The sequence below is a fragment of the Ornithodoros turicata genome, chromosome 7 (genome assembly GCF_037126465.1).
Source record: "Ornithodoros turicata isolate Travis chromosome 7, ASM3712646v1, whole genome shotgun sequence".
NCBI classification, from domain to species: Eukaryota; Metazoa; Arthropoda; class Arachnida; order Ixodida; family Argasidae; genus Ornithodoros; species Ornithodoros turicata.
In genome coordinates, this window is record NC_088207.1 from 37,945,494 (window position 1) to 37,967,867 (window position 22,374).

The window sequence follows — 22,374 nt, forward strand, 5'->3', positions numbered from 1 at the left end:
CGCATCCAAAAAGGGGGGTAGTGCCCGAGAAACATGGACAAAAAACGGACATACAGTCATTTTCACGAAGCGGGCACACGGGCTCGGACAGTGTGAATAACAGCCTTGAGCAATGCAGGTCCGTTTTCTATCCGCTACAAATTTCGAATTTGTCTCGAACACGGTGAGCACACGGATAATCACCGAGAAAAACGGTGTGGTGTGAAAAAAAAAAATAATAATAATAAAGTGTGAAACCGGCCTAAATAAATAAATAAGTAAAGCGTCGCCAACCTCACCTTATTTGTTGTAGTACCTCTACCGGACGAGTGCCACAAGACAACTCAGATTTCATGTCATAAATAAAGATATTCTCGTGCATCAGTCGTTATAAATATGGTGCACAGATGTCGCCGCATCTATCCTGTCGAGCAGGATGGAGGCATCCGCGTCACATATTAACTGATAAACACCGAGGAAATGAATGGAAGATCAAAACAACCGCAAAATGCGACGGCTTTGGGATGTTCTCGATGTGATAATCGCTTGGCTCGTGTGTTGATCAGCCCGTGTTATATTCCGCGCTGCCATTGCGCTTTTGTCGCATCCTTCACGCAATACATGTTGTGCGCGTTTTAGTGTGAGTCCTGTTTCGCAGAACACTTCAATTATTCGTGACTGGTGGCAGGTGTAATCCCATTGTATGGCTATGGGCCATAGGAGACACGTGTGTAAAAGTGGCGATAAAGCATACAGGTAAGCATCTCAGCAATGTTTCTATCTGTTGGGGAATTGTGCAGAACTTGTAGATAACGATGATTATGTCGAGCACCTTTCCCGGAGACGCCCTTCACCGTCTGAATTTAATTTAATTGGAAAATGAAAAACATTAGCTCCATCAGCATGGGTATAGCGACTATTACAGAACACTTATGCCTGTATACTGTACGTTAATGAACTAGAAAAAATAAATGAAAAGAGGAATGTGGCAAAAAAGATAACTTGAAAATGGAAAAGATGGAAAATACTTTGAGTATTCCGATATTCTTCAGTCTGCTTTCGTCGAAAACTTTGTCAGCTATCCCCGATATGGTGGCGAAAGGCACGAGGACATAAAGTCTTTTCAATCCCCATCTTACAAAGGTGCGTTTGCAGCTTGCGAATAGTATTAATTCACAATGGCAAATATATTTTGAATGCTCTGTGTCAGTAATTATATCCAAATATTGTACATAAAGACGGCGCGAAAATGTGACATCAATTGAAAAGTACTAATTAGCGTGGAACTGCGCACAAATTGCAGTCCAACGGAGCCAGCAACGCGTTCCCGTGGAAATCAATACGTCATTGACGACGCATGTCACTCGAACACTTGCCCCGTGTCCAAAGAATTGCACGATCGGCGATAAAACGACACAATGGTAGCGCCCAACATGTTGGCGTCACCTTTCCCCGGAGAAATCCCCTCGTCCTTTCCAGCATTTCCCAATCAGTATCGAAGGGCTCTCATGCGGGTCGCGCATGTCCGCGAATGAAGCTCTCCTTCCTGTACGCCCGTCGTGCAACATCATTATAAGCGGTACTCCAGCATCGTGCAAGGCAAGAAATCGCTTTGTCTCTATTAGGGGACCTTGCATTTTGTATCCTGCGTTGCATAACCTTCGCTGGGAGCTCTTCTCTCGCACAGTGCGCACCAGCTTGGGACGCGCGCTCTCATCCATTGGAGCCACGCCAACCGTGTTAGCTTCCTGGCTCTTGAGGTGACAGATACTACCCGTGCGGCGTTCGACGCGATTCTGTGCATCCCGCATCAAACGAACGTCACACCAGCAAACAAGCTGTAAGCTGACACCAATCAGTGAAGGAGGCGAAAGCATAGATTACAGCCTCTCGTGATAACACCGGGTTTTTTTTTGCGCATGCCATGGGAAGCGACCAACAGCGTTTACTGGCAAGGAATCCATACTGCTGCTTTTCCCGGTGGACGTCGTTGAAATGTGAGTGCGATACTTGCCTTTTACGCTTGCGGGAAATGGGTTGCCGACCGAGCGATTTCGATGCAGTGGGGGAAAGAAATACTGTGACCAATGCGCACGTTTGTGAGGGCATCTGGCAGCTTTGCAACATGTGCGTCCACATTGTGAAGTAAAAAAGAAAAAAGTGAGATACTACGCGGTAACAGAAACCACCCTTCCAGCCGATGTTTTCAGTCAGGTAAAGCTGTGTACATGTTTGCATATTCGTCGTTGCATAACAGATGGGCCCTCTATCATCTGCACAGACTTGTACGTAACGCGTTATAAGTAATTGCGTTACTTGTAATCAATTGTTTTTTTTTGTAATTTTTCCAGTAATCGATTACATTTTTGAACATGTAATTTTTCAAGTAATTCCATTACATTTTTGAGTAATCAATCACCAAGTAAACAATTACTTTTGACGTAAAGTCTGATTCAAAATAACGATGCTCTGTGACAAAGTTATTGTGTCTTGGTTGGGCTATTCTACTGTAGTAAGCGGAAAAATATTATTGCAACTTCTCACGCATGACTTTTGCGCGCTATTTGCGCGCTATCAGCTGTCACAATCACTTAGGGTTCCTTTCCTTCCTTTTTCCTTTTTTGAAGCACACAGGGGAGGAAATTTTGGGTTGAATTGAAAGTAACGGCCCGAGTAACGCGTTACTTTTATACTCGTTACTCAATTACTTTTGTTAGAAGAATAACGGTAACTGTAATCAATTACTTTTTTTAGAGTAACGGGCACGAGTCTGCACCTGCTTGAATCACTTGGGCAGAACAGCTGCGGGGTGCGTGTTCGGAAAGAGAGCGTCTACTTTAGAAAATGACCACAACAAATGTAGTGCTTGCGAGGCACATAATAAGATTAATCGCGTGCCTATGCGAAAAATGGCAGTTAGTAACCTTTCGTTTGAGTAATTTGACAGTGTGAAAACCAGTTTCGCGACGCTTGCACAAGTTTTTACGATAGTCAAGTGGTTAGCTCACATCCTCATCATTTATTCATATTGTGTCACGCAGGGCGTCAGCACGCAATAAATTATCAGACTTACTTTTCTATAGGCACACTCCTGTGGCACGTAGTTTTGACGTATATGTGTGTTTTGCCTGCACTGTTTCGCTTCCGCAATTGCATTCTCTTTCACTGTCTGATTTGATCAATTCAAGAAAAAATGTATTTAATACAGTGGTAACCTGGGCGTGTTCTATACTAAGATCTATAAGAGTTTAAACTTCCGTGCAATCCTTCCGGTTAAAAACACATAATGCCGGAAATTCGCGCAACGCAGTACTGTACTTGCAACAATGAATTACCTGACAGACGTTATCGTTTTTTTTTTTATACCCACGATATCCCATTGTCGATAAACCTATCCACGTCATGCCTCAATAAATTCATCTTGGGTTGCCTAGTTCTGGTTTCCCTAACAGCATTACGCAAGTACCACGAGGTATTGGATTGAAATAAACGAACAAAACATATGGAAGTTGTTATTCCACCAGACTGTAGCTGGCAGCTACACGGAACGTCTTACAGACAACCAGTTGAGGAAATCAAGGAAGACATCAAGGAAGATGGGCAGGAATGAAAGAAGGTATCATCATTATTACCACGACACCCAAAAGAGCTATGACAACGGCACGCTTGACCTCGGGAAAATATACCGGCCAGCTGCACATCGACACGTGTTCCGCTCTGTATAGTTTCCTTGGATTGGATTGGATTGGAAAAGAAAGAAAAATAGTTTCCTTCCTTGGACTCTTGTGGAAGAAACGTCGTTTTATAATCATTGGGAGCGAGACCTCACCACCCTAAGTGTGTTGGGGCAGCCGGCCACTGCAGAATTGGGTCAACATCTCCTTATTGTTCCTTTAAAAGCAAAAAAAAAAAAAAAAAAAAAAAAACGAACCAACCTAAAAAGAGCTGCAAAGTTTTAGAATGAGTCTGAGCCATCCGAGAGAAACCTTCATACCCGCCCGATGGTAATGGCAGTGTGTATTGCAGGTAAGGCCTGTCTTGCCGTATGTGTGGCGGCGTGTTTCACGTGCCGCAGGGAAGGACTTCGGATAATTTTGACCATCTGTGGTTGTTGTGTCGAGCGTCGGAAATCTCCGACACAGGGCGCTGGAAGCACTGTTTACCTCCCCCACGTTGCTACCGTCTCCTGGACCCGGATTGAACCCACCCGCAGTCTTGAGCTCAGCCCTTCAGTCCTGGTAGGGGACGGTAGGCGCAGGATGAGGACGGAGGCGGGTTCAGTCCGACGATTGCAACAAGTACCTGAACAACATCGAACTATGGTGGAGGTGGTGGTGGTGAAAGAGCTCGTCGTTGTCGACCTCACAGAGGTGGGCAACGTCACGACTAACGCTCTGGGGTGAACGAAAACGAACTACGCTGAACACTGGGCACATCTCCATATTTCCCTTTTTCATGCCAACCAACCAACTGAACGTAGAGAGAGAGAGAGAGAGAGAAAGGGAGGTGCTCGTGAGCAGAGGAAACTTCAACGTTCTCTTTCTTCCTCGCATTTTTTCATTTGGAGGTGTAGTTTTGGGACACCTGTATACTTGTAAGTAACGTTCCTCTCTTTCTCTCTCTTTCTGAGCGTGAGAAGAATGCACGAAGGGACGAACTCAAACCAGCAAAATGAAACATTTTTTTACACACACAGACACGTTTTTGCTGAGTGGGGAGTATCACCGCCAGGGATGATTCCCTACCCCGTTGCTGACACTCAGGGGCGGATCTAGGATTTTTCGAGTTCGTCCATTCGTGTCTCTCCGCTTTGTGCCATCTCCTTAGCTCGCTTGCCTTTTGCATCCTTTTACTGATTTGTCCAAACCTGTATGGTTGGGTTGAGGGTTGAAATTATTGAAAGGCGACAGAGTGCCATATTCCTAGCAGAGGTGTCTCGTTTGCGCACGGGGACGCCCCCCCCCTCTCTCTCTCTCCCTCCCTCATTGCCGTCAGAAGGACTGTGAACATAGAAAACAAAACGTCAATTTGCACTGCCGAGATCGTATATTCAAATTCTGTTCATTCCCGCTTCGTACTGTCCAGCCAACCTGCCAGCAGGGCATACTCTTCGTGAGGGCCCCCCGGGCGGCTGCCCCCCCCCCCCCCCCCGCCCTCCTGGTGGGAACAGCTCCGGTTCCTGGTACAGGTGATTGTCACGTTTACACTGTATAGAATCAGCTGTTTACAAAACACCGGGAAATGTTCCCGGACGGAATATTTCCGCTCCTTGAAACGTGATTCCATATCGGAACTTCAGTGTATACCCGATACACGACCGCGGAATATCTCGTTTTATCGCACCGTGAACTAAGAATGTTCATTCAGGTAAAACAAAACACGATCACAATGGGCAGTAAAGGAAAGGCGATCAGAAGTGGCAAGGGGAATCTGTACCGTCGTCTATACAGCGGCAGGATGGGGTTTTATGGGTTTTCTCGATGAAAATGGTACGTTGACTTCTCGCTTGTTAACAACTTCGACATTTTGTACGTTGTTTGTACGTTATTCAATCTCTTGATGGTTCGCGAACAGTGGCAGCTAGCCTCTTTAGGACTGTGCGATTTTTCAAATACCATACGCGAGTCATTACACATTCCATTCAAACTCCCCGAATGGAATATGAAATTCTACATTATAATTTCAGATCGACGCGATGTCCCTCAATGTACAGATAGCGATATATAAAAATATATAATTCGAACGTATATACGAAAAGTTCCTATAATCTGCTATATAAGCCTAAAAGCGCCGGAAGAGAGAAAGTGAATGCTCGCTCATGTGAAGTTCCGTATCCATATATATATATATCACGTACATATGCTGCACTACCGCACATGTGCTCGTTTCTGCTACATCACTATTCGCTTCAAGTATATGTACATGCAACTATGCGCTGCGTACTCGCTTCGGTTTTTGAATTGCTATATGCGCATGACGCCCTAATTTTCATCGCACTTATCTGACCTCCTCGCGGTGTTTTTATTTATTTATTTATTTATTTATTGTGTGTGTGTTAGCTCCGCGTATCAACTGTGGTCATCAACGGCACGCAGACGTGAACGGACAGTGGGGTTTGTACTTATCCTAGGTCGACATTCGTCTGGAAAGTTAACCGGAAAACCCTGGAAAAGTCTCAGACGGCACCGTCCGGTGGTAAGATCCGAGTCCACCACCTCACAGATTTCAGCACGGCCTTGGCTACCACCCACCCGCTGGGCCACGCGGCTCGTAGATTTTTATCAACCGCTCCCCCACTCCCCTCGTAATACCGTTATTACCGGAAGTTTCAGTTAAACCGCGGGTTAAATAATTCGCAAACGAGTGCACCAATCGACGAACTTTCTTTTTTACAAGTATCCGTTCGATACCACCTACAAGCTGCGCATCGTGTGAATGAGGGGGAGGCGCGCATTATTTAAATAAAAATTCGAACGAGTTTCGTAAAAAAAAAAAAAAAAAACGTGACTTCTAAAGTAGGCGCTTTCGGCGTTAAAATGGGTACTATCCCTTTTGGGACCTTCAGTGGACAGCTTTAGAGAAAGATCTGCTACCGAAGCGGGTCATTTGTTGCTGTAATTAATTGGTTTCGGTTTACATATTTTGTCGCGGTTGGTCGCGGTGAAGCGCAAAAGGACGGAATTCATTGGTGGATAAGGGAGTGGAAGAGCGTCCTTTAGCGCTTCACTGCGACCAACCGTGACAAAAATGCGTAAACCGAAACCAAAGCAACAAATGACCCGCTTCGGTGGCAGATTTTTCTTTAAAAGGTGTCCACTGTAGGTCCCAAAAGGGGCAGTACCCATTTTAATGCCGACAGCGCACTGCTTTAGAAGTTACGTTTTTTTACGAAACTCATTTAGATTTTTATTTAGATAATGAGCGCCTCCCACTCATTCACACTGTGCGCAGCTTGTAGGTAGTATCGGACGGATACTTGTAAAAAAAAGTCTGTCGACTGCTGCACCCGTGCGCGAATTATTTACCTCGGGGATTTAACTGAAGCACCCGGTATAATTACGCATGTCGTTCACATTCGAAGGAGAAGGAAAAACACTACGTATTCTAGGATGCCTCAGATGTTATCGCTCCAAAAAAACATCAAACTTCAAACATGCCTCAATACTATCTTCCTTTGAGAGGAAGATAGTATTGAGGCAGCCTAAGGTATTCCCTTCTCGTTTAGCGTCACAGCATAGAATGCAGACGCGATATGGGCTTCTTCCATTGTATAGCGCAGGCTTTTTGTTTTGACAGAGCTGCGAAGTAAACGATTTAATTGGAGCCTTGAATCTTTGGCCCTTATTAACGTCTATTCTTATCGTCTCAATGCCCCGGATGCGATTCTGCCGTATGCACAGAAGGGGGCGCCCTTGACGATACAAATGGAGGTCCTGCATTGCGTAAAGCTCGAGCAGGCAAATTTATGTTGATGCGGGGGTCGCGTGAACAAACAAACACAAGCGTCCGAATGCTGATGGTGGACGAGTGCCAGGCGATAATAAACAGAAAGGATAATTTGAGTAAGATAATTTCCAGCTCGGCGAATAGCGTATAGTGGAATGGCAACTTGGTGACGTCTCTGCAGATGAATTTGTCGCTTTTAAATTTGAGCTAGCTTTTTGTTCTTTTTTGTAGTGTGGTGATCTCGTTTCTAAACTAAGGAAATAATGTGGAGTTAAAAGTTGGACCGGGTTGTCATACATTATTAAAATTGGCGAAAACACCACGGAACCCGCAGTGCTGGGCATATGATAGGACAACACACACACAGAGTGCTCTCTGTGTGTTGTCCTTTCGAATGCCCAGCACTGGGGGTGTTCTTTTTACCGATTTTGATTCTTTTTTACCTATTTTAATAGGAAAATAATATATTTTACTTTTGCCTTTAGCCTTAAAGTTTTATCCTTACTCGTTCATAATAATATTTTGTAGGCTCACAATTGATTTGATTTTGTTTGTGTCTGCGTTTTAGTTTTTGTATAGCTTATCCTTACTTACGTACAACGCCCAGGACGTAAGGCGAAAAGAATGCTGTAGAAATTTTCTATCCTGTTCCTGAAAAGGAATAAAGAAATAACCTAGCTGCGTATATCAATAATATATCAATGATTTCATCTTAATTCTGGTATATACTTTTCCTCTTCTTCAGTTTCGTAATTATTAGCACGAAACAACTACGACTATAAGCAGTTTATGTGTGGGTATCGGACTCACTTCACCGCGTGACGTCATACCGATGCGGCGGTGCTGCTGCCCTGTTTGGTGGGCACAAATCGCATGCTCATCGAGTCACTGGGTGTTTTCTGTCGTTGTTTAACGCATGACGCAAAGTGGCGTTGCTATTGGATGTGCTACGCGGTACAAAGAGCCCATATACGCCGTATACACACGCCATGCGGTTTCCTACACCCTTTTGCCCACCGGCGATGTCTGTCCTATGCGCATGTGCAGATGCGCCCTCTTGTTTAGAAACAGAAGTGGGTCTTGTAGGGAAAAGAGTGCCGACGGAAAGTCAGCCAGAACGCCTCGAATAATCCTTATCTCATCCAAATCTTGAGAGTCACACTGCCACCTAGTGGATCTCGTGGCAAGAAGGAAAATATGACCTTCAGACTTCACGGGGAACCCTGTTCGAAACCTTCGTGTCACTGTGTCACAACATTCGTGTCAAATAACATTTTTGTGCGCCACCGTTTACGGCATCGTGTGTACGTGTCTAGACTACGAAATGGGCTACGTCTTTGTGATGCCCATCAGCAGCTTGCAATGAGGATTTCATAATCGGCGCTATTTCCCGACCCACTTTCGATGTCACGAGGCACGTTGTCCTATCGATCGCTCAGCCGCTCCAGGCGTCACCGATATCGACTGGTCGGCGATCGACAGCTTGCTCCCCAATCTGTACCAAACATATTGTGTCCAGACAACCCAATCAGAACTGTCGCGACTGCCTGGGAACTGCATCTCCTCTAGGTAAGCAATGCAGGCAGAGTTACGGCGTAGTTCAATGTGCGCGTACTTCCAAATCTCACGCTACAGCTTATGGCGCGAGACCATTAATATGATTATGATCTCGGATCGAGCGAAGCGCATGGTGCTCAAACTTGTGCGTAAAACGACGCGTTTCACGCAGCGAAAATCGGGTTTTCTCTGCGTGAAATCGTGCGTCAAACGCGTCCGGATGTTTTGCGCGGATCGCCTGAAAATCCACAGAGTTGCACCCAAGTGAGTATTTTTGGAAACTCAAGCACAGGGTAGCGGCTCTCGAAGCACTTAAAGGGTTGTGCGTTGTGTCAGTTTGATAGACGTAGTTGATTTTATCATGCTTACGAGAGCAATGAGGGAAGAAAATTAGTTTCCTACGTGTCGTACATTTGGCGAGACACAGACCGTCGAATGATACTCTCACATGAGGCTCTGACATCAGAAGAGCGAGGGCTACGGCCAGTTCCATTGGGTCTCGCAGAGCCGTATATGTAGAGAGTTTGGCCATCTTTTGATATTTTGCTGCTTCACGGGCGCAGGCTGTTTTGACGTCAGAGTCCCAGTTGCACCACCCAAAAAGCCTGAATCCAAGCGAAATTCGCTTGTCAGCCAGCAGGTACGCACCATTTTGATGCACTCCACCGGCTGATCGGCAGGAACCTTTGTCGCGCACAATGTAATCTACCAGAACCGCCGGATTATTACCTACAGGCCGCCTGTGATAAGGGGCTTGTTATCAAAGGATTCAATGACGAGGGGTTCTCGAAGGACACGATACGCACGTGTCTTCCCCCTTGCATCGTGAACAACGCTTTGCATCAACTTGGCCTCGACGACCGGTTGACAACTGGACAACAATAGAGCACGGCGACGGAGGTCGTTCAGCTGTGACGTCGCATGAGGCGGTTGAAGTTAAGTTCTTCCTAATGGTCAACTCTCTCTATAAACTGCTCTGGGTTCTCGTAAATACGTGACCATTCCCACGGCCTCCCGCTGGCGGAGCTGTTCACCGTGACTTAGGGTGAAGTGTCGCAACCCCAGTGCGCATGCGTACAACTGTCCTGAAATGAAGTACGCGGTAGCGACCTATAAAAGTTTACCCATGCATGCGCGCCATGCTGACCAATTACTCAATGCAGGCGGAAGGTCCCTGTATCCGCGTGGAACTCGCCTATATCATCGTGGTAAGTTTCAAACCGATACGACGTTGCGATGCCGAGTACTCAAAAACCTCAAGCTCCCTATCGGAAAACAATCAAGATGGAAGCCATATGTTGCGTAACCTTTTATAGGTAGCTACGCCATATAATAGCTGGCACGTGAACTTTCATCTCGGACAAATCTTGCTGCTACATATTGTACCTGCCGACATGCCATTTGCCAAACAATCCACTTGGGAATACGCTATGCAAGTAGGTCAGCTGTCTGTGCAGCCCCCCAGCCTCTCCCCCTTATTGCCTGTGGATACACCTCATTGGCCCTCTCACAAATAAGGTGGTATCATTCCAAGGTTGAGGCGTACATGGTTCCTTCATTGTACGCATGCCGGTCTGCGAATAACCCCTTATTGCTGCCTCGTGAGTGGACAGAAATTTTGTCACGTGGTTTCTCCAACTTTGCCCTCTCCCCTGTATAGAGAACAAACTCGTAGAGCATAGCAGCTGCTAAAGAACTACAGTATCATGGACGCAGTTCATGGTTACGTTGCGGGGGCTATTGTTAGCATGTTTGATGAGCACTCACGCCGTTCTATAGCCATCGATTGGAGGCTACTTCACACAGCGCACCTGCATGCAGCGCCAGGGAGTTTACGCAAATGATAAGGGCCGATGGCACTTCTTCCATGCTCCTCTTGTGGGCACCTCACGCAGTCGTTCACGCGGTTTGGCCTGTGTCAGCCCAGCATTTTGGGAATAGCGCGTTACACACAGGTTCACGCAACGAAATACGCATCGCAACGCGACTGATGACGCAAGAGATGGAGCTGGCGAAATGAACTGCCGGACAGGAAAGGTCGACCATACGAGCGTAAGGCACCTCCTAGGATCTTTCTTGCATGGTCTCAGCTGACAGCGACGTGGCTTGCTGTCCAAACGTGACACAGCCGCCGATACCACGCGGTTGTATAGCAGCATTCGCGCTTTCACAAGAGCTCTAATATTGTCAGCTTTGCGTCGTCAGTTCACGGACGACTGATCACAGATGACGAATTCCACTGGCCATTGTTGCGCAGAGCAGCCTATATACTCTGGCTTGGGTGTGCATGTTCCCTTGTCACAATGCAAATTGAATATGACGTTCCCAGTGACTGACGTTCGCACTGAATGGCATTCGTTCCATGACACACGTTGAAACCAAATGGCAATACATGCGAATGTGTTCGAGGAATTAGTTCGCTTTACCTTCTCGTGTACCCTCGTCAGTAGAGAGGTAGCAAAACAAACAACGATAAACCCGGTTCAGGGAAATTAAACACCACAGACGAAAGTTTTACTCTATTTTTGGTCAGGAGTTTAACCACTTTTGACGTGAAGGAAGGAAATACAAGCGGATGACGTTCGGTGCGAATGTTATTCGCTGGGAATGCCATTCAATCTGTCGTGTGACAGAGCATTGCTCGGTTCAGGGTAACGTTCGTCGCGTTTCGTCGGTTGTTCCGTTCGTTTCTACACTGAGCCCACATCGCCACACTACACGGCGCTGCACGAGAACGACCAGCGGAATTCGTCATGAGCTTGAAGTGTGTGCCTTACCGGATTCTGGGCAGAATGAGGGAACAGTGCTGTGGGCTGTCTCGCAATTCTAAATCTGAACACGAGTCGGCACTTACTTTTCCTTCTCCTTCTTTTCTTTTTTTCTCGGAATAAATATATACTTACCTCCCCCGCTGGAAGCGAGGGCAGGCTGTGTACGACGAGAGGTAGATTACTAGGTCGATAAAACGGCCAAGTGCGTTTAGTGCCAACTGTTGCGCACTGAAGTATATTTTAGGATGCACTTTGAACGGTAGAGGAATGGCTCGATGATTTGTGTCGAAGCCATAGCCGGAGGGAATATTTGGTGCATGCGCTGACACGATGCCAATTTCTGCAGCTGTGTTCGCGAGACCTCGATAAATAGCGCACCACTGTAATTTTTCGCCGAAGGTGGAGAACCCCGACGGAACGCCAGCGGGGGGTGGGGTGGGGGGGTGGGGGGACTTGTCAGCTTTTCTCTCGGAATAGAATTTCATCGCGTAGGCGCTGAGGGAGAATGATAGTGCAAGGTGAGAACACGGGGTGTTTTTGTGGCGTCCTTCCGTATTCAAAAGTCCGCAACGGACGAGCGCGCGTGTACGACCAATGGCGGAACATGCACCGCGCTTGCTCATTTCCATGGGATAAGCAATCTTCTGGCGAGAGACGGACTTGTTTACATGCAAACGGAATGCGGAACAGACTGTCATTAGATTCCTGTTTACACTCAGTGCTAACACATACCAAGCGTCTTGGAGCAGCTATATCGCACGGCGTGGTCAACGTCTCGATTCCTCTTTCTCATGGCACACGAATCTCTCGAGTAAAATAGTCTGTGTTGCACCCGGTAAGTGACTATATTGTACACTTGGTCGATTTTGTTTAAGGGTAAGGCGTTATAGTCCTCGTACAGTAAAATCGCCATTTTAGCACTGTTAGTGGAAGAGCATGCCGGGAAGGAGGGGGGCTAGCTTAGGTACAGCGACGGACTATGAAGTGTAAACTTCATAGTCTGTCACTGTACCTAACCGATAAGGAAAGTGGCTCAGAACAAGAGCCGCGGATATTTCGAACATAGACTACTTGCTTTTTATGTACTTACTTTGCTTTAGTACAAACTAAAGACTCTTGCCTCTTTTGGGCTATACATGAAATGAATACTATATCCTCGCATGTGCGTGTCGACTGTCGAATCCACCCTTTTTCTCCCACTGAACCAACACGTTGCGATCGAGAGCAAGCGATCGCGTACTCTTCGTCAAACACCTTCATTAACTCATGTGAATTTCGAAGGAATCGCTGGCCCAAGGTCTGAGGACCACCGCCATGGTACAGCGCCACCTAGCATTATTGGTTGAACGACGTCATGTAGCCACTAAGCGTCCTCCAATCACGACCGTACTTCGGCGGCCGTAGCTATGCACACGAGCCGCTATCAGCCTCATGGGCAGCCACTTGCAGCCACAGAAAGCCTGTGTTATAGAAGTTGTCTGCGACGACTGACTGGAGCAAACGATATCACCGTATATGTCCACGTGCAACGTCGCCTTAAAAGGGGCCTTAAAAAGTCAAAGCCTGATCGCTTAAACGACATGACGTGGTCCCTAAGAGTCCGCCGATCACTACAGAACTCTGGCAGCCATAGCTGTGGAGACTGTGGTGGTGATCGTGGAAGGACTCGCCGTTGTCGGCCTCACAGGTGTGGGCAACGTCACGACTGACGCCATGGGGAATGTGCGTCCTGGCCCGGCTTCTAAGGGAACTGTGCCGACATATGTCTGAAAGCGCCTGAGGAAAAACCCCAGACATCACAGCCGGCACCGGTGTTCGAACCCGGGTACCTCCTAGTCTCGATGTCACATGGCCAGAACGCTAACCACTGAGCCACGCGACGCCAAGACGAGCCATCATCAACCGCACGGGCAGCCACTAGTAGCCACAGAAATCGTCGCCGCTGCGCCGATTGGTTAACATCTCGACTTCATATGTCCATGTGCGAAGGAGTGAGAGGAGGCATTTGGCAGACCTTCTGTATCTAGATGGCGGTGCCATGTGGCGCAGGCAAAAAAAGAAAAAGTCATTATGGTTCCTGCGAAGCAGAGTTCGCGGACTTACGGTTTTGCAAACTGTAAAACCCCGAGAGTGGAGAACACGGAGGTACACGACACGAAGTCTCAATGCTGTCTGAGTTGTGTTTGAGACTTCGTGTTGTGTCTCTCCTTTCGTGTTCCCTATATAGTCTCGAGGTTTTACATTATGCATCAACTTCACCAGCTCGCCTGCTTCTTAGCCATCTTTTAAAGTTTTGCTCATACCTATGAGTCATTCGCCATGGCGTTCCGCATGAAGGCATGAAGGAGACGTTCCGATGCTTCAAGAAGAGTTTTCGTGGGGTCTCGAAGAACCATGTCTTTTTAGTGTGGGTACTGCGCTCGTGACTTCTACGACGCTTCTGATGGTATTCCGAAGATTCATGTTTATTAATCCCGAAATTAACGTGTTGGAACTGTTTTCAGCGTAACTGAAAGAGTTTTTCTCTGTCTTTGCGACCTAGCAAATCTCGGCATTTTGTCGGAGAGTAAAATACCTTATTATGAAATGCTTGAATATCTTTCTATGTGATGTTTGTATGCAAACTGTAGGATGGGACAAGCTCATGCTTGCCCACATAAGGCTTCAAAAATAGTACTGCGATATGCAAAACTGTGATGTTTCCGACATTCTCAAGTTGTATGCTGCCCCTTCGGGGAGAGCCTAGACATCCTTAGAACGCATTAACGACAGTAATATGAGTTGGGAACAAAAACATTCCGGTGTGGCTGCTTCGCCAAAGAAATATCCTTTGTGAAGACTACATTCCAACGTTGTAAAGTTGGAATGAATGTAAAAGAACGTCTATATGTCAAAAACAGGATTGAAACTGGACCTGCTCATCAGCAGAGAGCAGTAATTTTAACTATCCAGTGTTCCTTAATCTTGTTAATTCTTACCCGATTCTTTCTCTCTCGTTTCTCTATCAGAAAACACGGAGACCTCATGCTCGAGCCGCCATGACATTCGTCTGAGTGACACCGCTCCGCTCTGAAAGAGGCATGGACCTCCACCGTAGCACCGTGAAGTTAACAACCAACGATGGAACGACAGGCACAGGGGCCGCAAATGTGTCCTTTGTCTGCAATCTGGACTGCGCCAACCACGAACCACGTGACACCCCAGCTCCGATCGAAATGTCTGTGTGTAGGAAGTGCGTCGGTGAACCCGCCGAGAAGACTGACGACAAGTCAGGCACAGATTGTGAGGCCCACGCCAACGGTTCTGTTGGCCGTAGGTCTCCACCACCAGACTATAACCAGGCTACAAGATCATCTCGAGTGCTTGTGAGGCGGTCACTAACCACTGTGTCCAGGGAAATGGGGCCTCGTGGTAGTAGGGAATTCAGGACGTTTTCTCTGTCGCTCGATACTTCTGGTCCGCCACAAGCAAGAATGCTGTCCAGGAGGATGAGCTTCTGTCCCAGGGGTTCTTTACGCGAAGTGGTGGACCCTGTAGTTCTTCCGCCTTCGTTATTTGAAGGGATTGGTGGACTAAAAGACCTGGAAGAAGCGATTATCGAAGAAGAAGAAGAGGAAAAGAAGGAGACAATGCTGTCTATTGTGACTGAAGTGTTCATACCGTTCATTCTAGCTGGTTTGGGAATGGTTGCGGCTGGTGTGCTACTCAGCAAAGTGCAGGTATGAGAATGACGAATTTGTCATGTCGGTGTCGTAATAGAGAGTTCTAGAGCATTGTATGCGCAATCAAATAGCGGACTCACGCTGCACATACGGCGAACCAAGCGTCTGTTTTACGCGTTGCGTGCGCCCACGATTTTGCAAAGTTTGCGTGCGCCGCGCGAAGCGTTTTGAGTGTAAAGTGATTTGATCCGAGTGGTATGCGCGCGCCTCCTGCATCTGCTTTGTTTGCTTGAGTGCGGGGGTACCGTCTCGTTGTCTTTACCAGATGGCACTGTGACACAACGTCACACTAAGCCTCTCACTGGTGGGGCTGCATTGCGGCTGGCAACCTCGGTGGTGCGGCTTGCGTCAAATGTTCAAACGCAAAACTAAAACTCTCTAATGCGATTTTGCCCTCGTACATACACAGCGCAAAACTGTATTTAAAAATCTGTCTGTCGAACAAGAATGTCGTAACTTTATTACGTCAGAGGGGCCTGAAAGAACACTCTAGTTGTGCCGGCGTGCTCCGTGAAGCAGGGGATACAGCTGTCCTACATCAATGTTCCCACCTCTCCGGAGCAGTAGCATAGAGGGGATATAATTGCTCAGAAAATACGCTAATTTTGTAGCTCTCATTGCCGTCGGAGTGTGCTTGGTGGTGTACTCTTCTTTTCTTATAGACAAATGCTACCGATATTAACAACATCCAATAAATGTCGCCAACAGTATTGGGATGCATTCGTGGACATTCCTGAGCTCATCATTATGGTACCGCCACTTCTTGGTCTCAAAGGCAACTTGGAGATGACTTTAGCTTCTAGGATATCAACACAGGTGAGCTTCATATCCCATTGACCATGTCCAGTTGCTACGCGCTTATGCTCACGTCTTCAATCTATGTTCTCTTATATATGAGAAATACATATTACAAGTGTATTTAGGAGCGGTTCTGGTAGAGTTTAATAGGTCCTCTATTTTATAGCGATATTTCAGTCTTTTGTGCGTCGTGATGTGTTTGCATATTTAATCCCCCTGTGTACCTGCTTGCGCTTTCGATATTTTTGCCTTGAATAGGAGGTCCAGACATCGGTGATTAATCTCTTCTTCTTTTTTTTTTTTTTTCAAGCCGACTGTCTCACGAACTGACTTGTGTTATCTGACTGTGTTTTTTTGGTTGGCACGTACTGCGACCACCGTTCACAAGAACCGACACCAGAAAGAACTCTCCGATTAATTGCCTGTATCTTGACAGATGCTGATATAAAGTGAAAGTCATTCCTCTCTAGGCGAACCTGGGCCGCATGGAAACCATGGGAGACAGGCTTACAATAGCCAGAGGAAACTTGGCGCTCATCCAGGTACCGTAACCTGTCTTTGCGGTTGAAACCCACTGTATCTCACCTGACTATTGTAGTGTCACCGTTAGAACACCCTGTTTCGCAAATCTTCCATTGGCTAGATAGCGAAGTACTGGCATGTAATTGTTTATTCCTCCCTCCCATTGTCCTGCTGCTGTGAATGACCTTGTTCGTGTGAGAAGTTGTTTGGTCAAACTCCATGATCGGCAAGCCTGAACGATGGGCAAGACACGCAAACAACACAACTTTGGAGCCTTTTTTTTTTAGCCAACTTTTTTAGCCTTCGTGTTGTGTTGTTTACGTGTCTTTCTCATCGCTCAGGCTTGCCTATCATGGAGTTTATCCACCAGCTAGCCTGCACCTACGCCATTCTATCTTGTTTGTTCAAGTGACACATAAACAGAAAGATGTACGGCGCTGCAGGGGAAGCGATTGCTCCAGGACGCCGGTGACTGAATCTGCGGCTTTTGGTTTGTGCAGTGTCAAGCGACCGTAGCTGGTTTAGTGGCAGCTCTCTTAGCCATTGCGAAGTCATGGGCTGAAAACGGTACCGCCAATACCAGTCACGTGCTGCTGCTTGCCACGGCTGCAGTGCTTACAGCCACGCTGGCTAGTATTGTTCTGGGTGAGTACCTGCGGGCAGTTTCTTGTGAGAAATACAGTGAGGACTTCGTGAAGCAATAAAAGTAGAACTGGAAATAAGTGAATATAAACTAAAAAGAAACGATACTATCTCTCGTTGCATACTTCAGAGGCAATCCATGGTCCTGGGTGCAGATATACCGTCAGCAGCGCATACTTTCATGAAACCTCATCTAAGCCCTTGTGATGTTTGGTGCTACCCTTAGGCATCTAGTTCTATATTGATAACAGAAACACCATACACCTCCTCAGCCCACACCCTTCCTCATCTTATTTCTCTCCTTTTGCTCCTCACCTCTCTTACGACGTTTCGTGAAGGTACCTGTCAGTTTGTTTCGTTCTTCCTCGCAGGTAGTTAACTGCTCCAGGGTCCGCTTGCACGAACGTTGCGGAAATTCCTCAGTGCCGTCCACAGTAGTTTTGCCAGTGCTAAAAAGTATTCTGCACAGAGAGACCGAAACTTTTCTAATGTTGGGTGCATAATGCTTGCGTGTAGTCAAATCTCATAGTCCGCTACTATTGGTTTCTGTGGTTGTTACAGAACACTTGTAAATAACTGCGTTTAACCGTTCGGTTCCGCCGTTTCAAAAGAAACGCCATTTTCGTGTGTAATACGACGTCACACCTCCATGCCAGTCGTCTGGCGTGCGCCCCCTTCCGATCTCTGGGTAGCTAGGTGCGGTCAAGGTGAGCCGAACTTGAAGGCCATTTCGCAGGAGAATGCCACGAGTCGAAGTCGCAGCGGAGCCAACTAGCCGGTTGCGGCCGACTGTGAAGACGCGAAGGCGGCATCCTCCGTTGGTTCAGGACAGGTTGCCAACAGCTGAGAGCCAGCGAGTTTTTACATACTTGGAAGTGATTTTAAAATATGTTTGCCTCTACTAAATGCGACGAAACTTCGCAGAGTTGTTCTCCTTCGTGGTCTTTATGAGATGCATGAAACAGTAGCAGCGTGTTTCTGCTGTGCAGAACACATTTAAGGACAGTAGCATGTGCACGAAGCACTACCGAATCTATTCGGGCCACCACTCAGGAAGTTCCTCAACGTTCGTGAAAGCACTGAGAGAACATGCGGCAATAAATTGAACCCCACAAAAACTTGTGTTGTTTAATGCGAGTCATTTGAATCCAAGGTTAACTTCATAACTGTGCTGGGTAACTGGTAAAATACAGTGAAATTCTACAGCTAGTATCATGGTCCTGGTTGTGATCGTGTGCCGAAGATTCCACTTGAACCCGGATAACGTGGCAACCCCGGTCGCAGCTTCACTGGGAGACATCACAACACTTGCACTTCTTGCTGGTCTTTCAACACTAATGCACGTGAAGCTGGGTAAGACACTACTTGTACCCAACGACTATGACTTTCATGTTCGTCTGCTAACGCTTCTTGGCGGAGAAACCAGCTCATTTTAATCGGCTGGAAAATATGTAGTCAGTACCTGTATAGAAGACTAATTTACAGTGGCAAATGGGAGCTCTTCTCCCCATTACATCACTGGCAGCCGACTGGGCCGCTCCTCCAAGGTCACTAGGCAGCTCCTGAGTAGCGTTTGAGTCTTCCAACTTCCCTCCTCAGTCTCAAGGATTATTAGCTGTGTGTCCCTAAATATTATTTTGTTGTTTCTTTAGTGTCCTACGATGTGTGTGTGCATTCGCTTGTTTTGGTACCCAAATGGGCGCTTTTTCAGGCAGCTACCCCTGGGCCACTCCTTGTCTCTTGGGTGCATCGTTTGTGGCGCTCCCATTGTGGGTGTACATTTCCTATAGGAATCCCTTCACCAAAGAAGTGCTCTTCCACGGATGGATTCCCATTCTGCTGGCTATCATTATCTCGAGGTAATTGTGCAGTAATGTCTTTACAAAACAGTAAGTATGATGGCACTTGAGAGGTTGTACCATGCAGTGGCATTGACCATGAATTACAAAAAAGAAAAGAAAAAAAGAGAGAGGGAGAGAAACGCAGTGATGATAATATGCAGCCCTTACGCGTACATGCATCCATTCAACGTGACAACTAATCCAGGTGACCTTACTGTTAGCTGACGACCAGTTGCTCATTTTGATCTAACCATTGCAAATACAAAATTGCCAGACATGTCGCCGGACATTGGTGTCCTACTGCTGTTTATTTTGCGTTGTTATGACACAGCACACTATGCACTTGCGATTGTTTGTACTCGTCAGATCCAGCACGACTGTTGCACACAGCTAGACCACGGATTGCAAATCTGCTGCATAAGTCATGTGGTGTGATTCGTGTTTGTGTTTGAACGCCAACTACGCTGACGGTGCCTGTCCACCTCGCTTCCATACCGAGAGTTCCTGGACGTTTCGAGGAAAGCTAGTCAGAACTGGGGTTGGACGTCCACGAAGTCAAGAAGATGATGATGAGCACAATGACGAGACCACGTAGTCGACAAGACCTAGGATCGGGCAATGGCAACAGGCACACGTGTATCGAGGCTTACTCTGTACAGAAGTCTGTACGAGTAAGTTCCTGATTATCCGTCCATTCAGTTGCTGACGAAAGTGTGGGTCGGCATCATGTTACACTCCGGAGTAGGCCTCCTCCATGTCTTCGACGGACGTGTACGGCAGTGGGCCAGCTGTCACAGCATCCTTGAAGAGCGTGTGCTACTTTCCCGGAGAGCATTCTGTCACGACTTCCTGTGCATGGACAGTGCTCTCCCACGCAGGAACTGCATCACGTGCCGTTTCGCGCTGATACGTGTGGACTGTGAGGGAGAACCAAACCAGAACTAATGTACGCTCTCGCGAGGTCTTGTGAGAGCGGGAGGGAGGACACGTGATGCGGGGGCGGGGCTTCCGGGAGGAAGGAAAAGGACGGGCAGGACGGCAGATCGCCATGTTGTGCGAAATTGCAAAATTCCCATATCGGACACCCCTCTTGGGACAAGGCTAACCGGAAGTCGCGCGTACGCTAGTAATAAATGTCGCTGTAATTTGCAAATTCCTTAGTGAGGTTACGTTAGGTTAGGTCAGTACATATTACACGCGCGGGGGGGGGGGGGGGGGTCCGGGTTGGAGAGGTGTGTGGAGGAGAATAGCACGTTGTACCGGGGAGTAGAATAAACCTGACAGGACCATGTGACTGATAAAAGGTGTGCTGCATAATCTGGATATGAAGCATGTTGCTTTTACTGCATGATTGACATCCCAAGTATTTCTTGGTTTTGGAGTCTGCGTTATGAGGCGCGCAAGCGGAAATCGTGTCTTACGTATCACGTTTACTAACGATGGGAAATCTCCCCACTTCATCATCAGAATTTATATGTTGTTGTTACTAACGATGCCATTTATGCCGTTCGAAAAATTCCGTTGTAAAATTTCGTCAGGACGCTGGTCAGGTTGTGTCAATGAGTGTGTGTAATAGCAGTTTGGACTCAGAGGTATAAGACATTGCAGAAAGGTACGACACCTGTAATTAATTTGGCATTCCTGTGCTTTGTAGGAGCCACCATCTCCACATTTGTCATCTCGAATTCTAATATAATCTAATCATTTGTCATTAATTTCTAAACATGTTATGCCGAAATACGCATCCGCTGTCGTGACTACTTGAGCTTTGTACGTGAGGATTACGCCCTCAGCCTACTCATCCGCGTTTCTAACACTGCTTTAATTTTTCTTTTCCACAGCGGCGGTGGCTTCATACTCGAGTACGCCTCGGCACGATTTGAGGGTCTTGCGGCTTACCAACCAGTCATCAATGGTAAACAGCGTGAGCCTGCCTGACACCATGAGAGGAACGCTCAAGTGTTTCTGGACGCGTTTCAGGAGTTGCTGGTAATCTGGTCGCAGTACAAGCCAGTCGGATCTCAACTTACCTGCACTTAAACACGGACAAAGGTCTGCTTCCTTCCAAGGAGAAGACGTGTGTTAGTCCCGTAGGAGTCTTCTTTGGGCCTTGTAAGTTCATTTTGTGGCGAACAAGAACACTCCAAGGGACTAAAGAAAGTGTGTTTCAGGTGCCCATGCACGAACAGCAAGGATCTTGATGCTGATCCTCATCCCAGGCCAAGTCATCTTTGTATTTCTTGTGAACAGGGTAGAGAAGCCCGGGGGAACACTCAATGGTGCTTTCATCGGTCTTTATTTAACCGCTGCCGTCCTGCAGGTCTGTGTCTTGTCGGTTCATAATCGTGCGAAGCGTTATTGTTACTGCTAGCTGCCACACAACGAAACCTTCATTTATGTCCCAGGCATGTGTACCTTCAACGGGGTGTAAAATAAGTTCAATCCGACATTTGCAGGTGTACATTCTGCTTCACATGGCACGAGTCTTGGTTTATTTGCTGTGGACGCACAAAGTGGATCCGGACAACGCCACAATTCCATTCCTAACAGCAATGGGGGACCTCTTGGGCTCTGGATTCCTAATGGCTGTCTACATTATTCTGCAAGTCCTGTAGCAGTCATCGACGCCGACAGTCTTCTCAGACGGTAAACGCGTCATCAATGCGATCTCCGCTCCTGGTACGAAGCGGTTAATTCCTGGGAAGCTGCATCTCGAGGACCCTCCAGTAGCTTCGGACGTCTGAATGGCTCGTTGCCCCGTAGCGTGGGGCCGCAAGACATTTTTGAACTGGTTTAGTGCCGGTGTCTTGTGTTATACCGAAGGCGATGAAATGGCGAGTAAGTAATATGTGGAGGGGCTTTATTTGTGTTTGGATGTTTCTGGGAGATCCTAGTCTTAGAAACTGAAGTGTCATGCCATCATTCCCAAGTTTTATTTTTTTCACGATGATTTATGACCATGCCGTGCCTAAGAGTTATTCTCAACTTGCGTTGTAAACTTTTAAGCAGTATCTTTTATGGAGGATTTTTATCGTATTTATACAGAAGGTTCACAATAAAACGATTCAAGAAAACCGAAAGGAAGAATCGGCATCC

At 47.0% G+C, this 22,374-nt stretch overlaps 1 protein-coding gene across 4 annotated transcripts; it reads left to right on the forward strand.

The window, feature by feature from the left end:
- Positions 1-491: 491 nt before the first annotated feature.
- On the forward strand, positions 492-22,365 carry LOC135401017 (solute carrier family 41 member 1-like). Of its 4 annotated transcripts, XM_064633114.1 has the most exons (12): positions 1,023-1,819; positions 1,912-1,976; positions 14,762-15,472; positions 16,184-16,291; positions 16,744-16,815; positions 17,296-17,440; positions 18,644-18,790; positions 19,149-19,296; positions 21,120-21,193; positions 21,259-21,390; positions 21,450-21,598; positions 21,735-22,365. In XM_064633114.1, the coding sequence occupies exons 3-12, from the start codon at positions 14,834-14,836 to the stop codon at positions 21,891-21,893; spliced, it is 1,773 nt and encodes a 590-aa protein (XP_064489184.1). In that variant the 5' UTR covers positions 1,023-1,819; positions 1,912-1,976; positions 14,762-14,833; the 3' UTR covers positions 21,894-22,365. The 4 variants fall into 4 exon arrangements, with proteins under 4 accessions (XP_064489185.1, XP_064489184.1, XP_064489183.1 ...); XM_064633115.1 differs by lacking the exons at positions 1,023-1,819; positions 1,912-1,976 and adding an exon at positions 492-735; XM_064633113.1 differs by having other exon boundaries at positions 1,023-1,976.
- Positions 22,366-22,374: the final 9 nt, after the last annotated feature.

Excerpts from the sequence above, each read along its gene's own strand:
- LOC135401017 (XM_064633115.1), top strand. The coding sequence starts at position 14,834 with ATGGACCTCCACCGTAGCACCGTGAAGTTAACAACCAACGATGGAACG. Across the intron at positions 17,441-18,643 it reads GCTGGCTAGTATTGTTCTGG|CTAGTATCATGGTCCTGGTT; the intron begins GTGAGTACCTGC and ends GAAATTCTACAG. Across the intron at positions 21,599-21,734 it reads TAACCGCTGCCGTCCTGCAG|GTGTACATTCTGCTTCACAT; the intron begins GTCTGTGTCTTG and ends CGACATTTGCAG.